The following is a 23,223-nucleotide window of genomic DNA, read 5'->3' as shown; positions in this document are numbered from 1 at the left end:
CCCACACACACTTAAAGATAATAAAAAATAATAGATTTTTAAATGTTATCCTGTCTCCCTATGTGTTGTTTTTGTTGTATTTCTTTTCTTTTCTTTCTTTTTTTTTTTTCTCGAGACAGGGTTTCTCTGTGTAGTTTTGGTGCCTGTCCTCGATCTCGCTCTATAGACCAGGCTGGCCTCGAACTCACAGAGATCTGCCTGCCTCTGCCTCCCGAGTGCTGGGATTAAAGTCATGTGCCACCACTGCTCAGCCTCCCTATGTGTTTATAAAAAGACATGTAGGCAGAGAGTACTGCTGACACTTGCATGCACAAAGAGATGATCATGTAAACACAATTTGTTGTCATCTACAGTACAGTAGGACAAGAAGAGAGGTAGGACTTTGGGGGCATTTATGCTATTAGCTGTGATCCAGGTGAGAAGCAACGCAGCTCAGAGCGCATGACAGCGGTAGAGAGTTGTAGAGGGATGGCTTCTGAACTTGTAGAAAGGGGACAGCATTGCTAATTGCCTAAACTTGGGGTATAAGAGGAAGTGAAGTCTGACTCCAAGACTTTCCGACCTTCCTTTCAGAACTGATGCAAATGGTCCATTTAATTCCCTCCCTCTTAGTTCCTTAGGAACTAAGGAAAACAGGCCTCATGCATTGAGGCACGGAGTCTGAGTCACGCTGACTTTGAGATTAGATCACTCAAGTGGGGATGGTGAGTAGGCAGTTGAAATATGAATCTCAAGTTCAAGACACAGGTCAGACCTAGCCATTACCGTATGAGATCACCCCGGAAATGAATATAGCTAGAAGAAAGAAGATGCCTAAGGCTTGAGCCCCAGGCCACTCTGTTTGTCCCCAAATCAGGAAGAAGAGCAACCAGCAGAAGAGACTCATGGAAACTAATGAGGTCAGAAGGAACTGAAGTCACAGAAGCATAATGAAAGATGTTTCCAGAAGAGCCTCTATGAGACTATATGATTTCTTTATGAAAACCAAAGAAACAAAAAGTCCTGTCTCTTTCTCAAGTAAAAATAATTGCTTTACATGGTGCCAGGGATTGAACAGAGGGCTTCTTGAAAGCTAGGCAAGTAATCAACTGAACTGTATCCCTAGCTGGTAGGTGTCAATTTTCAGGCAGTATAATTCATTTAGCACCATTAATAAGTTTTTCTTGAACACTATTGCTCAATTTTTGCTGATTAATTTCTAACGTTATTTAGTGTTTACAGGAGCACATGTGATTGGATGACTCATATTTTCAGTGGTCATGACTTTGCAAACTGAGTGTTGAGACTCTCCAAATGCTTCTCAGGAAACTGAGGAAACAGGAATGGGGTGTGGGGGAGTGTCAGTTGACTGTAGCATGTTCAAATCACTAGTCTAAACTCAACCGCACCTCCAGAATTGAAGATATATATCCTTAAATATTTGACAGTTTCCATAGTAGAGATGTTAAGCTTGTATTGTGTGAACCTGAAAGGAAGAACTTAGAACTTGCTCATATTTCATCCACAAAAGAAATGTTAACATTTTCAGTTGTGCAAATATTAAGACAATTTCAAAGCACTTCTGTGATCTAGTCTTCAGAAAAGTCTGAGTTGGCAATTATTTACCAATAAACATGAAATAAGATATTTCCCATTGATGGTTTCCAACTGTCTTATTTTTCATGTGGGGTGGGAGGGAGATACTAGTATAACATATATCTTTAATTTTATTTTTTAAAGTTCCCAGTTTAATAAATTTATAGCAATACTATTTTGATTACTTATTTAAAGACTGGATTTAAAATAATAAAATCCTCAGCTTTGAAACCAAGTCCTTGAACTATAAAAATATAAAAATTTGTGTGACACAATGGGCCACACTACAGCCTCCATGACAAGATTTTTCTTCTTTTTTCTTTTTCTTTTTTTGTGTTTTCTTTTAAATTTGGTTTTGATGTGGGGGGGTTGTAAGAGCGGAGGGTGGATGCCAGGGGACAAGGAGATAAGTGGGATCAGAATGCGTGATGTGAAATCCACAAAGAATCAATAAATGTTTTTAAAAAAATGGAATGATTAAGATGTCTATGAATGGCTCAGTGGTTAGGAGCACAGTGCTCTTGAAGAGCATCAGAATTTATTCCTAGCACCCATGTTGGTCAGTTCACAGCTACTGTAACTTCAGCTTCAGGGGGATCTAATACCTCAGCCCTCTGAAGGCACTTGCACTCTTGTTCACATACACACAAGCACACACTTAAAAATAATAAACTTTTTAAATAGTTGTATACAACTTACTCCCTTAGCTGTTAGGGTTTTGAACAGTGGACATGCTTTTGTAGTGACATGGGTTTCCAAAGGGTAGTAATTGAACATTGTACAAATTCTGAGAAGTCTAGTAAAGGAACCCATAGTTGATCATTGGGTAACATGGAGTTTATTACATGAGGCTCAATTCTCTCACCTTAAAATTTGTATGTTGGCTGTGTATAGTGATTTGTGCTTGTATTCTCAGAACCCAAGAGGCTAAGGCAGGAGGACTACCAAGAGTCCAAGCCTATCCTGAGCTCCATATGGATATCGAATCCCTAGAGCCTCATAATGTCATAATGTAATCATATTTGGAGATAGGGCTTGTTTTATTGTATTTTGTGTCACAGCATATTGTGCTGTTTGGAGAAAGGATCTCACTGTGTAGCCCTGGCTGGCCAGCCTTGAACTTGTGGGAATCCTTATACTTCTATCTCCCACATGCTGGGTTACAGGCATACGTTACTATGCCTGATTTTGCAATAGCATCTTTAAAGAGATGATTAACGTAAAATGAACTCTTCATAGTGGGCCCTAATCCAGCATGACTGGTGTGTTTCTAAGAGGACATGTAGATGACACTTGGATGCACAAAGTGATGACCAAGTGAACATACTTGGTTGTTTGAGGAAGGGTCTCATGTAGTCCAGGCTGGCCACCAACTTCTTTATGTTGTTAACGATGACCTTGAACTTCTGATCCTTCTGCCTCTACCCCAAGTGCTGTAACTACAAGTGTGTACCACCAGACCTGGCTTATGTAGCACTGGGGATTGAACCCAGTGCCTGCCAGGTAAGCATTCTGCCAACTGAGCCATATCCCCAGGTCTCTAGTGACATGTTTTGTTGTTTTTTTCCATAGCAGCATAATTAATTTTGATTTTATCTTTCATAATGAGGTTAAGGTTTTTTTTTAATTTATTCTCCTCTCATATGTTACTTCTCATATATTATACCTCTCATGTATATACATTCTCCCTCCATCTCTCTCACACCTGAACCCTCCTGTTCCCATCCCCACCCACTCCCAGTCCACCAACGAAATCTATTCTATTTTGATGAGTCAATGAGTTTAATTATGATTGATTACATGAGCATGGGCAGGGAATTATTGACTGGAGCACAGGAAACTTATCAGTAGCTACACCACTAAAGAAAGTGTCTTTCCTTCCCCCGGGCAACTATTAACTACCAGCAGCTCTTCATGGGGCCTATGAGTCCCCTCCTCCACTCCCTGACTGACAGCCACATGATAGCTATCTATCTAACATTCTACTGGGAGGAAATAAACTTTGCTATTTTAGGCCACCCAGTCCATGATATCTTGTCCTGACAGCCTCAGCAAAGTAGCATAGAGGTATGGGAGATGACATGGACATAACTGCTGGATAAAAGTATTCAAGTGTTTAAGACCCAGATCAGTGAAGGACACTAGGTAGCCTGCTGGAGTGGGAGGGAGGCAGGAAGGGTAAATAGAGCACATACAGCTGCAGATGCGTGCAGGCTGCTTGATTGGAGACATGAATTGCCACTTCATCAGTTAAATACGAAGCAAGACCTTCAACTAAGTGGGGGAAATAGGCAGGGAATTTCAGATTTGATGAGAGAGAAATGTTTTAAATAGTCTTCTGATAGGTGAGTGCTGTTTTTTTCAAATACCATAAATTAAAATCATCCCTGAGCCAGGTGTGGTAGCACATACCTGCAATCCCAGGACTTGGGAGGCAGAGGCAGGAGGCCTGCTAAGTGTGTGAAGCCAGCCTGGTCTACAAAGTAAGTTCCAGCCGTGAATACCTAGGAATACCCTGTCTGAAAAGCAACAAAAAAAGAAACAATGTAAAAATAAAGATCTCTCCTAAAGTTTGAAGGTGGATCCCTCTTGAATGGACTTAGTGCCCGGATGAAAGAGACTCAAGAGACCCCTGGCTCCTTCTACCATATAATGGCAGCAAAAGACACCACCCGTGACCCAGGGAGTGGGCTGCCGCTCCACACCAAACATTGGCAACTTGGTATTGGAATGCCCAGCCTCTAGGGCTGTGGGAAATTTCTGTTGTTTCTAAGCCATCAACTGAAGAAGTGTATGAAGATTGTTGGGCAGTGCTAACAACCCAGTTAAAGCCAGGCCAGCGAAAAGTTGAGGTTATCCAGGGTTGGGTTCTTGAAAGATGTAAGAAATAAAACTTGATGGTTCATTTTCAAAAGTGCCCACAGCCAGTCTAGTTCCAAATATAGATAAACAAAAAGCACTAGATGTCTCCTAGCTAGCCCCATCCTCAAGACCATGGTATGCCACTCTCCTACCCAAGCGAGAAGTTTAGAGTAGAAAATTCCTAACAGCTAAGCTTGCCTGCAATGCCATGAGCCTGAAGAGTTTTAACATAAACACAGTGTAAAACATGCAGATGAGGGCTGCAGAGATGGCTCAGAGGTTAAGAGCACTGGCTGTTCTTCCAGAGGTCCTGAGTTCAATTCCCAGCAACCACATGGTGGCTCACAACCATCCATAATGAGATCTGGTGCCCTCTTCTGACCTGCAGGTGTATATGCAGACAGAACACTGTATACATAATAAATAAATCTTTAAAAAAAAAAAAAACCATGCAGATGAATCCATGTACACAGAGATGAAACATGCATGGTCTTATTGAGAAACAGATCGTTGCAAGCAACAGAGAGAAGGATAACATCTAGATGGTGTTTAAGTTCTTACCCTCCTGATTATTCAGTAAGAGGAAAGGGAAGAAGAGTCTAACCTTAGCATTCATAAACTGTTCTCTGTGCTCAGTTACCACACCTGCCTATCATTCTAGGCTGATGGCTGGCTTGCAAAGCCATGAACCCCCACTTTTGCTATTCTGAGTCTCTGGAACTCCTATTGTGAAATGAGGCTCATTGTTTCTCACAACAGATAAATGTGAAGGAATTTGTGAAGAAATAATTCTAATAATGGATGGTGGAGCCTCAGCTGGATAGGAATTAAAGTGGTTATCTAAAGTAATGATAAAGCCAGTTGTGCAGGCTTATTCCTGTAATCCCAGAACTTGGTGGAGGCAGGAGGATCTAGAGTTCTGGAATAGCCTATGCTATCCCATTTTTTTTTTTTAAAAGCCAGAGAGATATTGGCTGGCACGATGCTCAATGGGTACAGGCATTTGCTGCCAAGCCTGACTGACCTGAGTTCCATCCCTGGACTGAGGAGAACTTGGTTCTGTAAGCTGTCATCCGACCTCCACAGGTGTGTTTTGGCATGCATGCACTTGACATTACCACCACACACATTGTATATGCACACTGCTAAATTTTTTAAACATTTAAAAGAGATACATACAAAATCGCCTGTGTCCTATAAAAGAGATGATGTATACTTAATGACATTTGCTATTGTTTTAGAATGGCATCCGTGAAAGGACCAGTGCTTGTGAATGAAAAAAAAAAAGTAGAGTCATATGCATGAAACATCAATTCAATTTTGTACATTTGAAATTAAATAATGAGTGTTCAGTAATAATAGATGCTTTTCTCACAAGCATATTTTAGTATGTATTTGTGCATTGTTGAAAGGGGAACATGTCACATGCTATATATTTTTACAAGCATATTTCATATATATAATATATATTGAATGGGGAGCACATCGTATATGCTATATCGCAATTGTACTTTGGGGACACTTTTTGAGGCAAAATATTGCTATGTAAGCATGGCTCTCTTGTGACTCACTGTGCAGCCAGTTCAAAACTTGTAGCAGTTCTTTTGCCTCTGTCTCCCAAGTGCTGCTGGGCATAGGTATTAACCACCATGCCTCTGCTGTTTTTGGAGACAAGGTCATCCTAGTAGCCCTGACTGGCCTAGAACTCATTATGTAGACTAGGCCAGCGTTAAACTCACAACAATCTTCCTGCATTTGCCTCCCAAGTGCTGGGATTGCAGGAATGAGTCACCATGCTTGGCTTTGAAAATGCTTTTAAACTTTACTATTTTTTTTTGATGTTTTTCTATGTTAAGCACATGCTTTGTATTACTCTTTTTAGAAAGTAAAGATTCAATTTGATGATTATTTTATAATGCAAACCAACCCTACATAAATCAATATCTATCTATCTATCTATCTATCTATCTATCTATCTATCTATCTATCTATCTACCTACCTACCTACCTTCCTATCTACCTACCTATCTATGAGGCTGAATACCCCAGGGATTTGTATATGCTAGCCAATCACTCTACCACAGGACTACATGCCTACTCCTCAATGGATAATTTTTAAAAATAGTATTGTAAGGCCAGGTGAGATGGCAGATGCCCATAATCACAGCAGTTGAGACTGAGGTAGCAGGATCCTTGCAAGGCTGTAAGTACCCAGGCCAGCTAGGGCTACATAGAAACACCTGGTCTTGAAAAAATAGTGTTCTACATTATACTTTCAAATAGTTAAATGTGCAAAATAGTATATGATGCTTAAGTGCAAATGGGACCAATCAAAAATATTGAAAAAAAAGAAGTGAAATGTCAAGTAAATGGCTTCTACATCTGCCTAGCTTGAGCTTCCTCCTATGTGGACCTATAATGATGCCAAAGCCATAAGTAGTGCCAATGATCAAATGATCATGATGTTTCTCTTTCTTATAGCTTTCCACAGACATATCTGGCCTGGAGAAGCTGGCTGGAATTTTTCCACTGATCAGTGGAAATAATAAATGTGGTTTGCCAGGCGTGATGGTGCACGCCTTTATTCCCAGCACTAGGAGGCAGAGGCAGGCAGATATCTGTGAGTTCAAGGCCAGCCTGGTCTACAGAGTTAGTTCCAGGACTGCCAGAGATACGCCAAGAAATTCTGTCTCGAAAAACCAAAAAGCCAAAAAATAAAAATAAAGAAAAATGATAAATGTGGTTCATAGTCTCATGGTTCTCTTGGCTTCCACTTCTAGTAAGATTGGGCTTAGGTGACCTTTCTCAATGTGTTGTACAATGTCAGTACTTTACCAATGCCTCTGAGGTCAATGAGCCATATAGAGTTTTTTCTTTGAGACAGGATATCACACTGTAGCCTAAGATGACCTGGAGCCCACTATGTAGCTGATGATGGCCTCGTATTTAAGGAAATCCTCCTGCATCAGCCTCCTGAGTGCTGGGATTACTGGCATTAGCCACCATGTTGAGCTCCACATGGACCCTTGATAAAAAGCTTTTCTCTATTCAGGGCTGGAGAGATGGCTCAGAAGTTAAGAATGTTAGATGATCTTCCAGAGGTCCTGAGTTTGATTCTCAGGATCCATATTGGGCAGCTTACAACTTCCTGTAATTCCAGCTGCTCCAGATCTGATGGCCTCTAAGGACAAAACACACACACACACACAAACACACACACACACACACACACACACACACACACACACACACACACATCATTTAATATTTGAGACAGAGAGAGACATAGCTCTGGCTGACCTGGAATTCACTGTGTAGACCAGGCTGGCCTCAAACTCACAGAGATTCACCTGCCTCTGACTCTCAAATGCTGAGATTAGACGTGTGTGCCACCATACCTGCCCATAACAAATCTTTTTTAAAGGCTTTTCTGGATTCATTTCTAAAATGTTCAGCCCACTGTATATGAAATTTCCATCACATGCAATGTTAGCTCTTTGTAAGCAGACTTCATCATCACCTGCTGTTTATAGTGTGGAACAGAAGGGTGACCACGAAACTACCCAGTTTGGTGATTTGCACAAGAGTGTTTTAAGCCCTCCATTCTTCTTTCATTTCCTAGTATTGGTTTCCATCTTGGTTCTGGCACAATCTACAGAATAGAAAGTTGAAAGGAGCAATTTCTGATGTGAGAACACATGCTATATTGTTAGCAAACTATATATGATATGCACTCACCACAAGATCCTGCTTAACCATAATGGTAAGATGAATGGTTTGATTGGAGATGGGTATGATGGTTTCTTCCAAGTTACCTTTTATGACTATTAGCTTTAACTGTCAACACAACCCAAAATCACCTGGGAAGAGAATCTTTGTGACATTGTCTACATTGGGGTGGCAGGTGGTCATATCTATGGGAGATTATTTTCATTGTCTTAATTGGTGTGGGAATACCCACAATGAATGTGGGCAGCTAAAGTGAGAAATCCACAGAGTCTGCTTAAATGGCAAGGAATTTATTAGGGGATAAAAACTCACTACAGCATGGGAGATTTATCATAGGATCCTGGAAAGCTGCGCTATGGTCCACGCTGTTCTTCTGCCTGGTCTGTCTCAGCATCTAAAAACCACGAGGCAGAGATATGTGCATCTCAGTTTTTAAGGGTTCCAAGATGCCATGACCCAGCGGGATGTACTTCAAGGTCATAGGCAGGTAGAGCAGTTACCTGCTCCCTCTCTAGGGGCGATGCTTCAAGGTCATATCCAGAACAGCTACCTACTACAGTCAGCACCTTCTGGGAGCAGCCCACATAAAAGGACATGGAAGAAGGAAAGTGTCTTGCATTTTACTTGCTGGTGTTCACTCTTGCTGATGAGTTCATCAGTCCTGTTACTGATGATGATGATTCTTTAACGGACACAGAACCAGCTTCATTGGGCTGCCAGTATGGACTGAAGACCCTGCTGATCCCTTGGCTGTTTTTGGGAACCAGCTACTTCAAACTTTTGATGTGGACTGAAGATCAACACCTTTTCATGAGTCTTCTAGGCCTCTAGTGCCATATTGGGACAGTAGAGACATCCAGTCCCATGGACTGAGAAACTCCTGCATTTGCTACCTCTCTAGTGTGCACAGTCATAGTTGGACTACAAAGATCATATTGTGTAAGCCACTCCAATAAATGCACATTTAAAAATACTTTATTTTCTTCAGATTATAATAAAGTTACATCATTTCCCCCTCCGAACCCTCCCATACACCCCTCCCTGCTCTCTTTCAAATTCATGACCTCTTTTTACATTAATTGTTATTACATACATCTATGAGTATATATATATATACATATATATTCCTAAATACATAAATACAACCTGCTCATTATGTGTGTTACTTGTATGTATGTTTCCAGGGCTGACCATTTGGTATTGAATAACCATTTGGTTAGCTCTCCCCTGGGGAAGCCTTTCTCTCCCACTCTCAGCATTCCTTAGCTGTCTGTAGTTCTTTGTTTAGGGATGAGGCTTTGTGGGCTTTCCCCCTGTTCATGTTAGCATGTCTATTGGTGGTGTCCTTGTTTCAGATCATGTTTAGGCAGTCATGCTGGTGAGACTTTATGGGTGTAACTTCTACATTACTAGTAAACACAATCTCACAGCAAACCCCTTGATCCTCCGGCTCTTAAAATCCTTCCATCCTCTCTTCTACAATTATCTCTGAGCCTTAGGTGCACAAATTGTAAATGTATCAATTGAGACTGGGATCCACATCCATACATTTCATTGGCTATGATTTTCTGTGATTGTCTCGGTTACAGAGAACAATTTCCTTGATGAGGGGTGAGGACTACACTTACCTGTGGGTATGAGGAGAGGTGGAGGGTAAGTCCCTATTGCTGAAGACACCATCCACTTCAGACACGGGACCCAGAATCCCCTGAGCTGGAACAGATATGAAGGCCTCTTCCCGCCGGGCGGTGGTGGCACATGCCTTTAATCCCAGCACTCGGGAGGCAGAGGGAGGCGGATCTCTGAGAGTTCAAGGTCAGCCTGGGCTACAGAGTGAGTTCCAGGAAAGGTGCAAAGCCTTGATATCTATGAGCTACAACAATGATCAGCATGGTATGATAACCCTAAAGGAAATTGTTCTCTGTAACCGAGACAATCACAGAAAATCATAGCCAATGAAATGTATGGATGTGGATCCCAGTCTCAATTGATACATTTACAATACAATTTGTGCACCTAAGGCTCAGAGATAATTGTAGAAGAGAGGACGGAAGGATTTTAAGTAGTGGCATGCATGACTTTTCAGGAACCAACAGCTCTCTACTTGAACTTAAGACTTGCTCAACAAGAGGGAAACCATGCCTGGTACTAGAAACCTAGCCAACTACCCGGGGCTAGTGAGATCATGGATCTTGGTGGAGAACCTAGAATTGTCACTTTACTAAACCAGCAGAATCCCTAACTAACCCCCCTGTAACATATATTCATTCTATAGGTTTTGTTCCTCTAGAGAACCCTCACTAATACACCATGGAGAAGAGAACTCACTTCTCCATGGGAAAGCAGAGGCACAATGTGTGCCTCTGTATGGTCTACCAGCAGCAAAATAGTTAAGTGTTTTTATTAGCATGTATTAATTACATACAATAATGGATTTCATCGTAACATTTACAAACCTACATTGCGATAGTTACTTTTTGTCAACTAGACACCAATTAGAGTCACCTGGAGGATGGTACCTTAGGTGAGGAAATGCCTCCATCAGATTGGCCTGTAGTCATGCCCGTGCAGCATTTTCTTGATTGTTGATTGATGTGAGAGGGTCCAGCTCACTTCAGGCACTGCTACTCCTTGGCAGGTGGGCCTGAGAGGTATTAAAAGGTAGCTCTGAACATAAGCTTGAGGGTAAGCCAATAAGCAGCACTCCTCCATTGCCTCTGCTTCAGTTCCCGCCTCTAGGTGTCTGTCTTGAGGTCTTGTCCCAACTTCCCTTCATGATGGACTACAGCTGTAAGTTGAAATAAACAAATTCCTCCCCAGTTTGATTTTGGTTTGGGCCAGTGTTTTATCCCAGCAACAATAAAGCAAACTAGGACATGTGTTTAATGTATTTTCATCATACTCATTCCCTCAATACCTTTTCTTGTCCTCCTCCTCCCACTCCTGCTAATTCTCCTCCCAACTATCCCCTCTTCTACTTCCGTGTGTGTGTGTGTGTGTGTGTGTGTGTGTGTGTGTGTGTGTGTGTGTGTGTGAGACCCGGTGAATTTTATTAGCATTGCTTACAGGAGCACGCATGAAGGAACATTACTGGAGCAAAGGCACCTTACCAGTGGCCATATCACTGAAGACAATGTCTCCCAATCCCCTAGCAATCATGAAGTGCCTATGTATCCCGAGGGAGGGGTAGAGCCTCATGAGTCCCTATCTCCTCTGTGATGGGCCCAATCTGATGCAGATAATCCTAGCTGCTGTGAGTTCAAGAGTGCAGTAACCCTGCTGTGCCCAGTAGACAGGGTCCCACAATATTCCATCCCTTCCTCTAGCTCTAACATTTTTACTGCCCCTCTTCTGGGGTGTTTCTTGAGCCTTGAAGGCAGTAATTTTTTTTTATTATTTTAAGTGTGTGTGTGTGTGTGTGTGTGTGTGTGTGTGTGTGTGTGTGTGTGTGTGTGTGTGATGTGAGTGCAGGTTCTCATGAAGGCCAGAGGTGTCAGATCCCCCAGAGCTGGAGTTTAGCCACCTGGCCACCTGACCATCTGACATGGGTGCTTAGAACTGAACTCAAGTCCTCTGTAGTCACCATTTTTTCTTTGTTTGTTTTTATCTTTTTTTCTGAGACAGGGTTTCTCTGTGTAGCTTTGGAGCCTGTCCTGGAACTCACTCTGTAGACCAGGATGGCCTTGAACTCATGGAGATCCGCCTGCCTCCGCCTCCTGAGTGCTGGGATTAAAGGTGTGTGCCACCCCTGCCCAGCTAGTCACCAATATTTTTATAGATATGTTATATCTCTGAGCATCTATTATTTCAAGAATATTAATTAACTGGATGATTACACACACCTATATTCTCAGCACTTAGGAGGTAGAGGCAAGAAGGCTAGGACCTCAAGTCCAACCTGGGCTACATATTTGAGGCAAGCCTTAGATACATGAGACCCTGTATTAGTAAATAAAACCTACAGTATGCAATTTTTTGAAACTGACTTTTGTTCAGCATAATGCTTTGTGTTCCATCCAAGCAAATTGTTGTATATATCAATCATTAATTTATTTTTATCATTAAGTGGTATTCTATACTATGGATATAGAGCAGTTTTAGGCATTTGCCTATAGATGAACATTTGAATCAGATAGGAGTGGTATCTTACGCTTGTAATTTCAGCCCTCCAGAAGCACGGGCGGGAGGAATTCCAAGAGTCGAAGCCATCTAAGTCACAGAGTGAGTTCCAGGCCAGCTTGGGCTACACAGCAAACTCTTGTCTCAAAAAAATAAAAAAAGTATTTTGAATAAAATTGCTTCTACTTTATGGCTGTGCAAAATAAAGATGCAAGAACGTTCATGTAGAGGTTCCTGTATTTTTATTTCTGGGGGAAATGCTCACAAATGTAATTATATGGTAAGTGCTTGTTTAGGTTTTTTTTCCCCAAGAAACTGCAAACTGTTTTCGATGCAGCTGTAGCACTTTTGTGAGCACCAGCAACATTCCAGTCCAACTTCTCTGTATTCTTGCCAGTGTTAGTGGCACCCATCACTGTTCCTTTATTTTAGCCCTTATTCTATCAACTTGTGTATCGTGTATCAGATAAACATTAAGTTGTCATTTCTCCAGTGATTAACTAAGCTTGCATCTTCTCATGTGTGTATTTTATATATAAATATCCCATTTAATTAAATGTCTATTCAGATATTTTGTCCATTTTCCATTGGCTTGAGGTTGGGGAGGGGCTGAGACAAGTACTACTGTAGCTCAGTCTAGCCTGGAACTTACTATGCAGTTCAGGTTGGTCTTGAACTCATGGCAATCTTCCTGCTTTGGTCTCCTTAGTGTTGAGATTATAAGAGTGAGCCACTGTGAACCGGTGATTAATTTCCCTCCCACTGTTCAAGGAGTTGTAAGAATTTACAAGTCCTTTTTAGTTATAAAGACACCATCAGATATGTGACTTGCAGTATTTTCTTCCTGGCTGTGACTTTTCATTCTCCTGGAGTGGGATTTTATGGAGCAAGCTTTTTTAATTTACACGAGGCCTAAGCTTCTTTTGTAAATTATAATTTTATGGTAATAAATCCAACCAGTTTTTGAGACAAAGGCTCATTTTTTAGTCCAGCCTAGAACTCACAATGTAAAACAGGTTAGTCTCAATCTTGTGATGTTCCATCTATGTGTGGGATGGAGGGGATTAGGGGTCAGGGTATTACTAGTGTCAGCTGCCACACCTGGCTGTGTTTAGTTGGTTTTGTTTTTAGATAGTGTTTCCTTATGTCGCCCTGGCTCGTCTCTAGCCTACTTCTTATTTAGTCCAGGCTGAGATGAATTCAGGTGATACCTGAATTCAGCCTCCTAGTGTAATCCTGTAATTATCTGGATGGTCTTTAAAATTTCTTTTTCATACAATGTATTTTGATTATATTTTCCCTCTACCCTTACTCCACCCAGAACCTCCTCTCTCTCTCTCTCTCTCTCTCTCTCTCTCTCTCTCTCTCTCTCTCTCTCTCTCTCTCTCTCTCTCTCTCTCCTCTTTCTCTCTCTCTCCTCTATCTCTCTCCCTTTTCAAAAATAAAACCACAAAAATGAAAATGAAAACAAAAAGACCATTAAGACAAAAAAAGTGTCAAAACAAAACAAAGTGAAACTAAAAGTAAAAAACAAAACAACAACAAAAACAAACAAAATATCCCATGGAATCAATTTTGTGTCGGTTAACTACTCCTAGGCCTGGGGCCTGAGCTGGAGTGTGACTGATCTACCCAGGGACATTACATTAGAAAAACGGATTTTCCATTTCCCAGCAGGTATCATTGCAAATAGCTCCTTAGTTAGGAAGTTGGACTTTGGGTCCACTTCCCCTTCTCAGTGCTAGGGTTTTGTCTGGTTTGAATTTGTGCAGGTCTTGTGCATGATGTCACCGTCTACGTGAGTCCTTGTTGTGTCCACAAGATGCTGTTTCCTTGGAGTCATTCCCCACCTCTGGCTATTATACTCTTTATGGCTCCTCTTTCACATAGATTCTTGAGTCTTGAGGGGAGGGATTTGATAAAGGCTGAGTGCTCTAAAGTGTCTTACACATTGTCTAGCTGTGGGTTTTGGTGTTAATTGTCATCTACTACAAGAAGAAGCTTCTCTGATGTGGGTTGAGTGAGGCGTTGATCTATGAGTATAGCAGTATATCATTAGGAGTCATTTCATTGCTATATTCCATTAGCAGAATAATAGTATTAGGTTTCCCCTAGGTCCCTGGCCTATCTAGTCTCGGGTTCTTGGTCACTTCAGCAATGTCAGGTATGGGTTCTATCTCATGGAGTGGGCCTTAAATCTAATTTTAAAAGTGGTTGGTTATTCCCATATTGCATGAGTATGTTTTACAGGCAGGTTGTTGTTGTAGGTTACAGGGTTTGTAGCTGGGTGGTATTGATGATTACCTTTCTGTTCTGGTAGCATTCGGAGTACCTTCCAGTACTATTAATGCTAGTCAATAGGAGTGAAGCTTCTACTTAGGTTCCAGCATGACTTCTTCATGTTCAGTGACATAAACAAATGTTGTCTTCAATAATAGCACCTTACCATCAGATTGTTAGAGTAACCAGTACTGGCTGATATTTTTAATTGGCTACTTTCCTGGTTGCATTTCTTTCTTTTTTTTTTTTTTTTTTTTTTTTTTTTTTTTTTTTTTTTTTTTGGTTTTTCGAGACAGGGTTTCTCTGTGTAGCTTTGCGCCTTTCCTGGAACTCACTTGGTAGTCCAGGCTGGCCTCGAACTCACAGAGATCCGCCTGGCTCTGCCTCCCGAGTGCTGGGATTAAAGGCGTGCGCCACCACCGCCCGGCCTGCATTTCTTTCTTTTTGGGGAGGAGTAGACATCATCTTTCTTTCCCTCTCCCTCTTTCCTGCACTCTGTGGCAGTATCTCAAATTTGTGGCCATAAAAAGTTGTGTTCAGTCTTACTTATTCCAAGATGTAGAAAAATGATCAAGGCTTGGATAGTTGGCTCAGCGGGTAAGAACACTTACTGTACAAAGTCTGAGCCAATGGTAAAGAGAGAATCAACTCTTAGAAGTTGTCCTCTGGATTATACACACACACACACACACACACACACACACACACACACACACACACACACACACGTATACACATGTACAAATACACCAATAGTTTTATGTAGCCCAGACTGACTTTGAACTCAATATGTAGCTGAGGCTGACCTTTAACTCCTGGTACTCCTGTTTCTCCTTCCATATTGCTGGGATTGAAGGCATATGCGACCATGCCCAGTTTGTCTGCCTTTTTGATTACAGCCATCCTCATGCTTGTGAAGTGGAATCCTGTTGTGGTTTTAATTTATAATTCTCTGGTTGCTGAAGACGTTGAACATCTTTTCATATGCTTATTGGATCTGTGCATATTGTCTTTGGAGAAATGTCTATTTACTTTCTTTTAGTTGTCACATTATTGAGTTGTGGGGTTTTTTTTACAAGTCCTTTATCATAGATACATGATTTGCAAATATGTAAATATTTTCATCTCACTCTATGAGTTGTTTTTATGTTGTTGTTTTTGGCTCAGTTTTATTTTTTTATTTTATTTTGAGATGAAATATTATTATGTTGCCCAGGTCTTGAACTCCTGAGCTCAAATGATCCATTCACCTTGCCTCAGCTCTCAAGGACTATGATTCTAGACATGTACCACCATACCAAAGCTTTCATTTCTTTCTGTCTTCATCCTTTCCCTCCCCCGTTCCCCCCCTTGTTCATGTGGATGGGCATAAGTAAAAATTTAGAAATCTGAGCTATCAAGTGGTCAATAGGCAATCATAACATCTTTGTGGGAATTCAAACGTATACAATCATTATGGCAAATTATTTGGAGGTCTGTACAAGGTCAGGGAATTGTAGAGAGAGATAGAAAAAATATGTTTCAATTCATGATTCAGGATGCGGACATTTTATGTGATGACAAGGTACAAGGTATAACCTTGCAATTAGTTTGCTTAAGTGGAGAGTAGGTGTTCTTTGACGATAATGAAGTAAATCTGTTTAGATGCAATCAGGTTGAAGACACCTTATAGTCATTTGAAAAGTAAAAGTTTAGCATAAAGAGCGAGCAGCCAGAGAGCTGGAGGAGACGGTTCAGTGGCTAGAATGCTTGCTCTGTAAGCATGATGGCCTTAGCTCGATCCCCAGAACCCACATAAAAGCTGGGCCTGGTGCTGGGTCTTTTGCTGTTGTCAGTTTTGTTCTTTCTTTCTTTCTTTCTTTCTTTCTTTCTTTCTTTCTTTCTTTCTTTTTTCTTTCTTTCTTTCTTTCTTTGTTTTTGTCAACTTGGCATAAACTAGAGTCACCTGGGAAGAGGGAACCTCAACTGAGAAATTGCCTCCATCACATTGGTCTGTGGGCCTGTCTGTTGGGGGCACTTTCTGCGTTAATGAGTGAATGTGGGAAGGTAGGCTTGGGTTGTATAAGAAAGCAAACTGAGCAATGCATTAGAAGCAAGCTAGGAAGTAGTGTTCCTCTATGGTCTTTGCTACAGTTCCTGCCCTGGCTTGCCTTTATGATGGACTCAAATCTGTACTATTTAATAAACCTTTTCATCCTGACTTGGTTTTGGTCATGGCTTTATCACAGCAGCAGAGAGGCAAACTGCGAGAGTCTGTAACCCTAGCTCCTGGAGACTGGAGACACATAGGTTCTGGGTTTCTAGTTAGCTGGTTTGGTCAAAACGAGGGGCTCTAGGTTCAGTAAAAGCCTTTGTCTCAAAAATTAATGTGGGGAGCAATAGAGATTGCTATCTGAAGTCAAACTCTGGCCTCCACAAGTCTCTGTGTAACTCTGTGTACCTGCCCACAGACCTGCACAGGTATGCATACCACACATACAAAGAATTAGCAGCCAGGTGTGGTGCATACCTACTGCAATCTCAGGACTTGGGAGGTAGAATTCAAGTCCAGCCTGACTACATGAGATCTTATCTCAAAGAGGAACAAATAATGGTAGGTATGGTGGCTAGCCCCTAGAATCCCAGTAGAGAACTCTATCTCAAAGAGGAACAAATAATGGTAGGTATGGTGGCTAGCCCCTAGAATCCCAGTACTGAGAACTCAGGTCCAAATGCTTGTACAGCAAACACTTTGCCCACTGCGCCATCTCCTCAGCCCCTCTGGCTTCTCATTCTTTTTTTTTTTTCCAAGACAGGGTTTCTCTGTGTAGCTTTGCGCCTTTCCTGGAGCTCACTCTGTGGTCCAGGCTGGCCTTGAACTCAGAGAGATCCACCTGCCTCTGCCTTCCAAGTGATAGGATTAAAGGCGTGCGCCACCATGCCTGGTTTGGGCTGCTAATTTGTATGTGAAACTTTTCCTTTTCAAATTACTGTAAGGTTTCTACATCCTTATTGAGATTAAGCTGATTCACTTTGCAAGTTTGAGGCTAATGTAGGCTACAAATTTAAGAAGCCAACAGCAATGGATTAGAGAATGGGGGTGTTGAAGGATTCGCTGGAAGTAAAATTCATATAGTGTACAGAAGAAGTAAAGGGAACTCTTGAAAGAATGTACAACTAGCAGATTAATATAGAATAGTAGGTATGATAAAGATAATGTGCCACATCCAATGCCCCAGGACTGTGATAACCTCCTCTCAACCCATAGCTGAGCCCCAGGCCTTGTTAGAGATCTTGAACTACAGAGTCAGTGGAATTTGGTGGACATATGTGGTCTGTAACCTCCTGAAAATATGCTCTTCTGTGGTGCTTCTTCACCATGGGAGGTGTCTCACCAGAGACACTTGGCTACACTCAAGGGGCAACCACTCAAGGGGCAAGTCAAGGAAAACTGCTCCCCTCCATGCAGCAGAGAAGCCAGAGCTGCAGAAGGTGAGTGTGAAGAAGGCTGGGGGCCCAGTCTGTGGAGTGAGGAAACAGGAAGTAAAAACCCTTCTTTCTGTACTATTTCTCCTTCATCCCTCAGTGATAAACCTTAACACCGTGCCAGCTGGCAAAACAGAAAGTATTTTAAAATCCCAGCTCCATTTGCAAAGAGAGCAGGCAGAAAGGCAATCTGAGAGGTACTACAGCAATCCCGGGCAGAGGCAGTCTGCGAACTGAGGAACTTGGTGGACATGGTGTTGGCTTGTTCCTGTGGATATTGAAACCAAGCAGCTATTGCCAGGGCCTGGCATGGAGTAGAAGCTCAGAAGTGTAACCTGGGTCTGCCCGCATCTGAGGCAAGTGGAGGACTCTACTGCAGGTCTTCTGAACTAGAATATCTGGGCCTAGTTCCACCAGATCTTTGTTTTAACTGCCCCAACAGTTTGTGGTTAAAATGATAAATATTTCCAATGCATAAAAGTAAAGAAAATGGTCCCAGTTTTCCCATCAGCCAGCTTTAATGTATGCTCACATATGCCTCATTTCCTTTAGGTCTTTTTATTTCTAACAAAATGCTACCTATTTCAACTCAAATCCTACCCTCATTCCTTTTTCTCTCTTGCAACCAGGAGGTTATCATCATGCACATTCTTGTTTGTCAATCACTGCTTTAGGCCTTTGAAGGGTTTTATCTTTTTTTTTTTTTGTAAAGGGTTTCATATAACCCATGCTGGCCTCAAACTCGCTATGCAGGCAAGAATGACCCTGCGTTCCTGATCTTCTCGCCTCTACCTCCCGAGTGTTGGAATCACAAGCATGAACCATCATGTGCCGCTCCTTTGAAGATTTTTTTGTTTTTGTAAAGCAGGATGTCACCAGAAGCATCAGAACAAAACTAGCTAACTGGGGTCTTCTGGAGTATTCATTAGGATGGGAGGAGGTAGGCAAACCTTTCAGCAGGTAGATTCAGTGAGGCAGAGGGTGTGATGCTAGATTTTTGGTTTTTGTCCTCGTGCCCTTCTGGGAAGCCTGTTCTGCTCTTGTGACCTTCAGTATCTGCCCTCACCTTATTTCCAAGCGCATCCATCATCTCCTTTCTTGTCTTTACCTGCTTCCCAAGCCAGCCTGGGCTCTATGGTGAGTCACTTCAGGTAGAAGCTTGCCCACCCTGACATTATCCTGTAACAAATCTAACTTTGAAATCTCAATGTTAACAACTGTTTCTTTTACCTTGGTGGATGCTGGCTTGTGGCACTCTCAGCCTTTCCTTTATTACTTACAGTAATTTACTATAGCTAAATGTCTAAACTGAGGTAGGAAGCTGGGAGCAATGGGACACATTTATCCTCCACTGAAGAGACTGGGACAGGAAGAGTACCATGAGTTTGAAGCCTGCTTGGTTTTCATTATTGAGTTCCAGGATAACAGGGCTATACAGTGAAACCATGTCTCAACAAAACAAAAATCAAAACAAGGCAGATCCCTATCCAGGTGACACTGGACAAGAGCCTATTTTGGGCTAAACTATATTCCTGAAATGACTCAGGCTTTGCTCATCATCCTCAAATGTAAGTAGTACCTCAGTAATACTGCCAGCTTATGTTTGCCCGTGGAGTAAAATTCACCTGAGCAATTGTGACGCTATCCAAATGACATACAAAACTGTGTTTAAATAGGTCAGTTGAGGAAATAAATTTATCAACAAATGGGTTCTGTTTATTTCCATTACATAGATTTGGCCATGGGTCAAATCCAATTAAAATTTTGATTGACTATATTTATTTTACTTATAAGTACAACAAGCTAAAAACACAGAGGTAAAATCTTCATTATAGAACTATGGATAGACCCAACATCATCACTGAATCTCAAAATGTTTGTGTTAAGAAACTACACAAAGCCAAGTACTGAGTCAGGTAAGCGTAGGGAATGACTTAGAAACGTGAGACTCTACTTGGCTTGGGCTGTGTGCACCTCCCTTTGCTAACAATGCATCTAGCAACATGTTGGCAACCCGAGACCCGCCACCTGCTTTAGGCTTCACATATTTCTGCTTGAAACAATGGAAATGTGTCAGTCTCTTTAAAAACATTTGGCTAATGTCTGACAATCAGGTGCCCTTGAGTATCTTCCATCCTTTGGCTGCTCTCAACCTTGATAGTGTTTCTTTTGCTCTGTACTGTTGCTTCACTTTGAATAAAGTTTCCTTGCTACTTTCACAATATAAGTGAGCCTTTATTTCAGTTATTTGATTGAGAAACCAAGAACCTGGAAACACCTGGTCCAGATTATGACCACCAGTAACACTACCATATTATATAATTCCCTTTATGCAAGATCCTTGAAAAATACAAACTAACATAAAGGGATTGAAAGCAGATGGGCAGTTGCCTGTGATGTACAGAAAGGGTAGGAAAGAAGGAGTTGAAAAGGCACATGCACACTTTTCCGACTGAGAGGAAAAGTTCATCTAGAGCAGTGGTTCTCAACCTTCCTAATGCTGCCACCCTTTAAAATAGTTCTTCATGTTGTGGTGATCCTCAACCATAAAATTATTTTCATTGCTACTTCATAACTGTAATGTTGCTACTGTTATGAATTGTAACATAAATATCTGTTATTTAGGATACATAATATTCAACCCCTGTGAAAGGGTCGATCAACCCCCAGAGGGGTTGTGACTCACAGGTTGAGAACCACTGATCTAGATTGTGTGAGATTATGACCAAATAGCCCGAGAATGTCAAAATTCTTAAGTTGGCCTGGGGATATAGCTCACTTGGTAGAGTGCTTGTCTAGCACGTACAAAGTCCTAGGATTAATCCCAAGCACGTCATAAACTGGGTGTAGTGCTGCATGCTATAATCCCAGCACTTGGGAGATGGAGGCAGAAGGATCAGGAGTTCAAATCCAGCCTCGGCTTCATGGAACTGTCCCAATCACTATCACCATCAAAAAGCAGGAGGAGGGGGTGACAAGAAAAGAGTTGTGAGACTTAGCAGCAAACAGCTGTAATTAACTGGATGTCTCCCATATGTAAGGAGAGATACTGATGGCAAATGCCCTGCATTTGCCAACATAGAGCTACGCAATTCAATTCTGCCTTAAAGTTTCTCTATAGTATGACTATTTTACCTGGTGCAGAAAATGTTTGAGAATAACAGACCCCTCTTGCTCATACTACAGAGAAATTTATGATAAGGCAAAGTTTAATAGTTCTTCTGGATTCATGACTGGGGCTTGTTTTCAGGTCACCATTTTAAATGCAGAGTGTTTGTTGATGGAGAAAAGTGAATTTTTCAGTCTCTAGTGTAGACAGAGAGGACAAGTGCTCTTTTGTTCTCAAGTGCTCTGTCTCCAAGCATATTTCCCTCATTTTGTCTGACTGTGTCTGAGTCTTTGCTAAGGGTACTGCAGCTGGACTGTGGAGTGGAACCAGGTCCAGAAAAAGAATTGCTAAAGAATGCAAGTAAACAGGATGGCAGATGTTATCCTTAGCCTATTTCCCTAAACATAGCTTTTTGGCTACAAAGTAAAATGCCATTCTTCCAGCTTCTGCTTATATGCAGTCATGGCTGACAGCAGGGACAATCTTCCTCTGCTTGGCAAGTTGTCACCGTGTGACTTCACGTGTTTTGTAAGGAAGAAATGATCGTGACACACAAAATCTCTGTGAGATTGTCTGAGGACATCTGGCCATTTCTGGGAGGAATTGTCTCAACCCACCTAAGTCTCTGAGCTCTGTTTGACCAGCACAGCTCCCCATGAGGCTCAGAGCTGTCTGACCTAAGAGGCAGTTGGCATCTTCCTCCTGACAGAAGCCAGATTTTTCACTGGGGCTAGACTGTATCGACCGTGTTTTCCCAGTCTGCCCCATGCGTGTCTCATTTCCAAGGTCCTCTGAAGTGCTGGCTCACTCCCGGCTCCACGAGCCCTTGCTTACTTTCTGCCTCCCCAGCATCCTCTTCACTTCCTTCCCTACAGCTTCTTGCACTGTGGTGTGTGTTCCTCCCTTTAAAAAAAAAAACAAAACAAAACTAATGAATGTGTTTTGCAGGTTTCGAAAAAATCCCCGTAATGTTATCCCAGAAGTCTGTCCACTCCTTATCATCCCTTCCATATCTCTGAGTATGATCTCTGTGGTTTAGAAATCCCGCGTTCCACTGTTGTTAAAGAAAAGTTGCCTTAAACCTTTGCCCTGCAAGCACCAGAAGAGAGCTCATAAAAAGGAAGACAGCAGCAGATGCAATCACGGATGTGGCTTAGTCCTCGCAGCTGCCCCGGAGAGCTGTTCAGAGTGTACGAGCCTCAATCATGAATCCCGAAGAACGCGTTGTGACATGGCTTATAGCTTTGGGAGTTTTAGAGTCTCCCAAAAAGACCATCTGTGATCCAGAGGAGTTCTTGAAGTCCTCGCTGAAAAATGGGGTAGTGTTGTGCAAACTCATCAACAGACTTCTGCCTGGTTCGGTGGAGAAGGTAAGGTTGTTTGTGCAGTGTCTTTGGGATTGCTTTCACCACGAAGCAGCAATAATACCATTCTTGAGATTTTTTTTTTCTGTTGCCCAGTCATGGGAATCCCCTACTTCAATATCTTTCTAAGAGTTAAGCATTCTTTCTTACTGCCCTTGTACTTTGAAAAAGTCAGAAAATGAAATATCCTTCAGTAACTGGCCCCAAAATATTACCCTACTAAAAACCTGTTCCAGCACTGGCAGTCCGGGGTGGGAGGACACGCTTATCATGCATGAGTTCGCTGTGTTGTGGAGATGCATCTTGAACTTCCCTGTGCACTTCGGACATGTTTTAAACTTTGGGTACATGAGTCTGTGGAATAATGAAATAATTTGTAGTAGATCTTTCTGGTGTTTGAGAAGTTGCCTAAAAGTTGATTCAGAGTTCCTTTCTTAAAAAAAATAAAAAATCAGTTGAAGAAAAATCTATTCACAAAAGTCAGTGTTACATAAAACTCACAAAAACCAAAGAGAAACCAAGTGTGTGTATTGAATGCAGTGAGCATTCAAAGTGAAACTAAACCTAGCTCAAAAAAATTCCAAGATATTTGAGGTTAGAAGGCCATGTTACGACAGTGGATGGTTTCTAAAGTAGACAATTTTGTGGCATTAAAGGTAGAGTTCTTACCGTTCTTTTCTCAAAGTCATTGTGGAATGTGACTGTAAGTAAGGCTTCTTT

The 23,223-nt window shown here is 41.7% G+C and overlaps 1 protein-coding gene across 3 annotated transcripts in view; it reads left to right on the top strand.

Annotated features, from left to right (window-relative positions):
- The first annotated feature begins 14,992 nt into the window (after positions 1-14,992).
- The window catches only part of Arhgef6 (Rac/Cdc42 guanine nucleotide exchange factor 6), a 129,268-nt gene continuing 121,037 nt past the window's right edge, over positions 14,993-23,223 (top strand). For 2 of the 3 annotated variants that reach the window (XM_052739857.1, XM_052739849.1), the window contains exon 1: positions 14,993-22,509. In XM_052739857.1, coding sequence (XP_052595817.1) covers positions 22,345-22,509 — 165 coding nt within the window. In that variant the 5' untranslated portion in view covers positions 14,993-22,344. The remainder of the gene's footprint in view (positions 22,510-23,223) is intronic. The other variant, XM_052739840.1, reaches the window with a different exon arrangement.

Source organism: Peromyscus californicus, unplaced genomic scaffold, assembly GCF_007827085.1.
Source record: "Peromyscus californicus insignis strain IS unplaced genomic scaffold, ASM782708v3 Scaffold_10__1_contigs__length_136768540, whole genome shotgun sequence".
NCBI lineage: Eukaryota > Metazoa > Chordata > Mammalia > Rodentia > Cricetidae > Peromyscus > Peromyscus californicus.
This window is presented reverse-complemented; position numbering and strand designations above follow the sequence as displayed.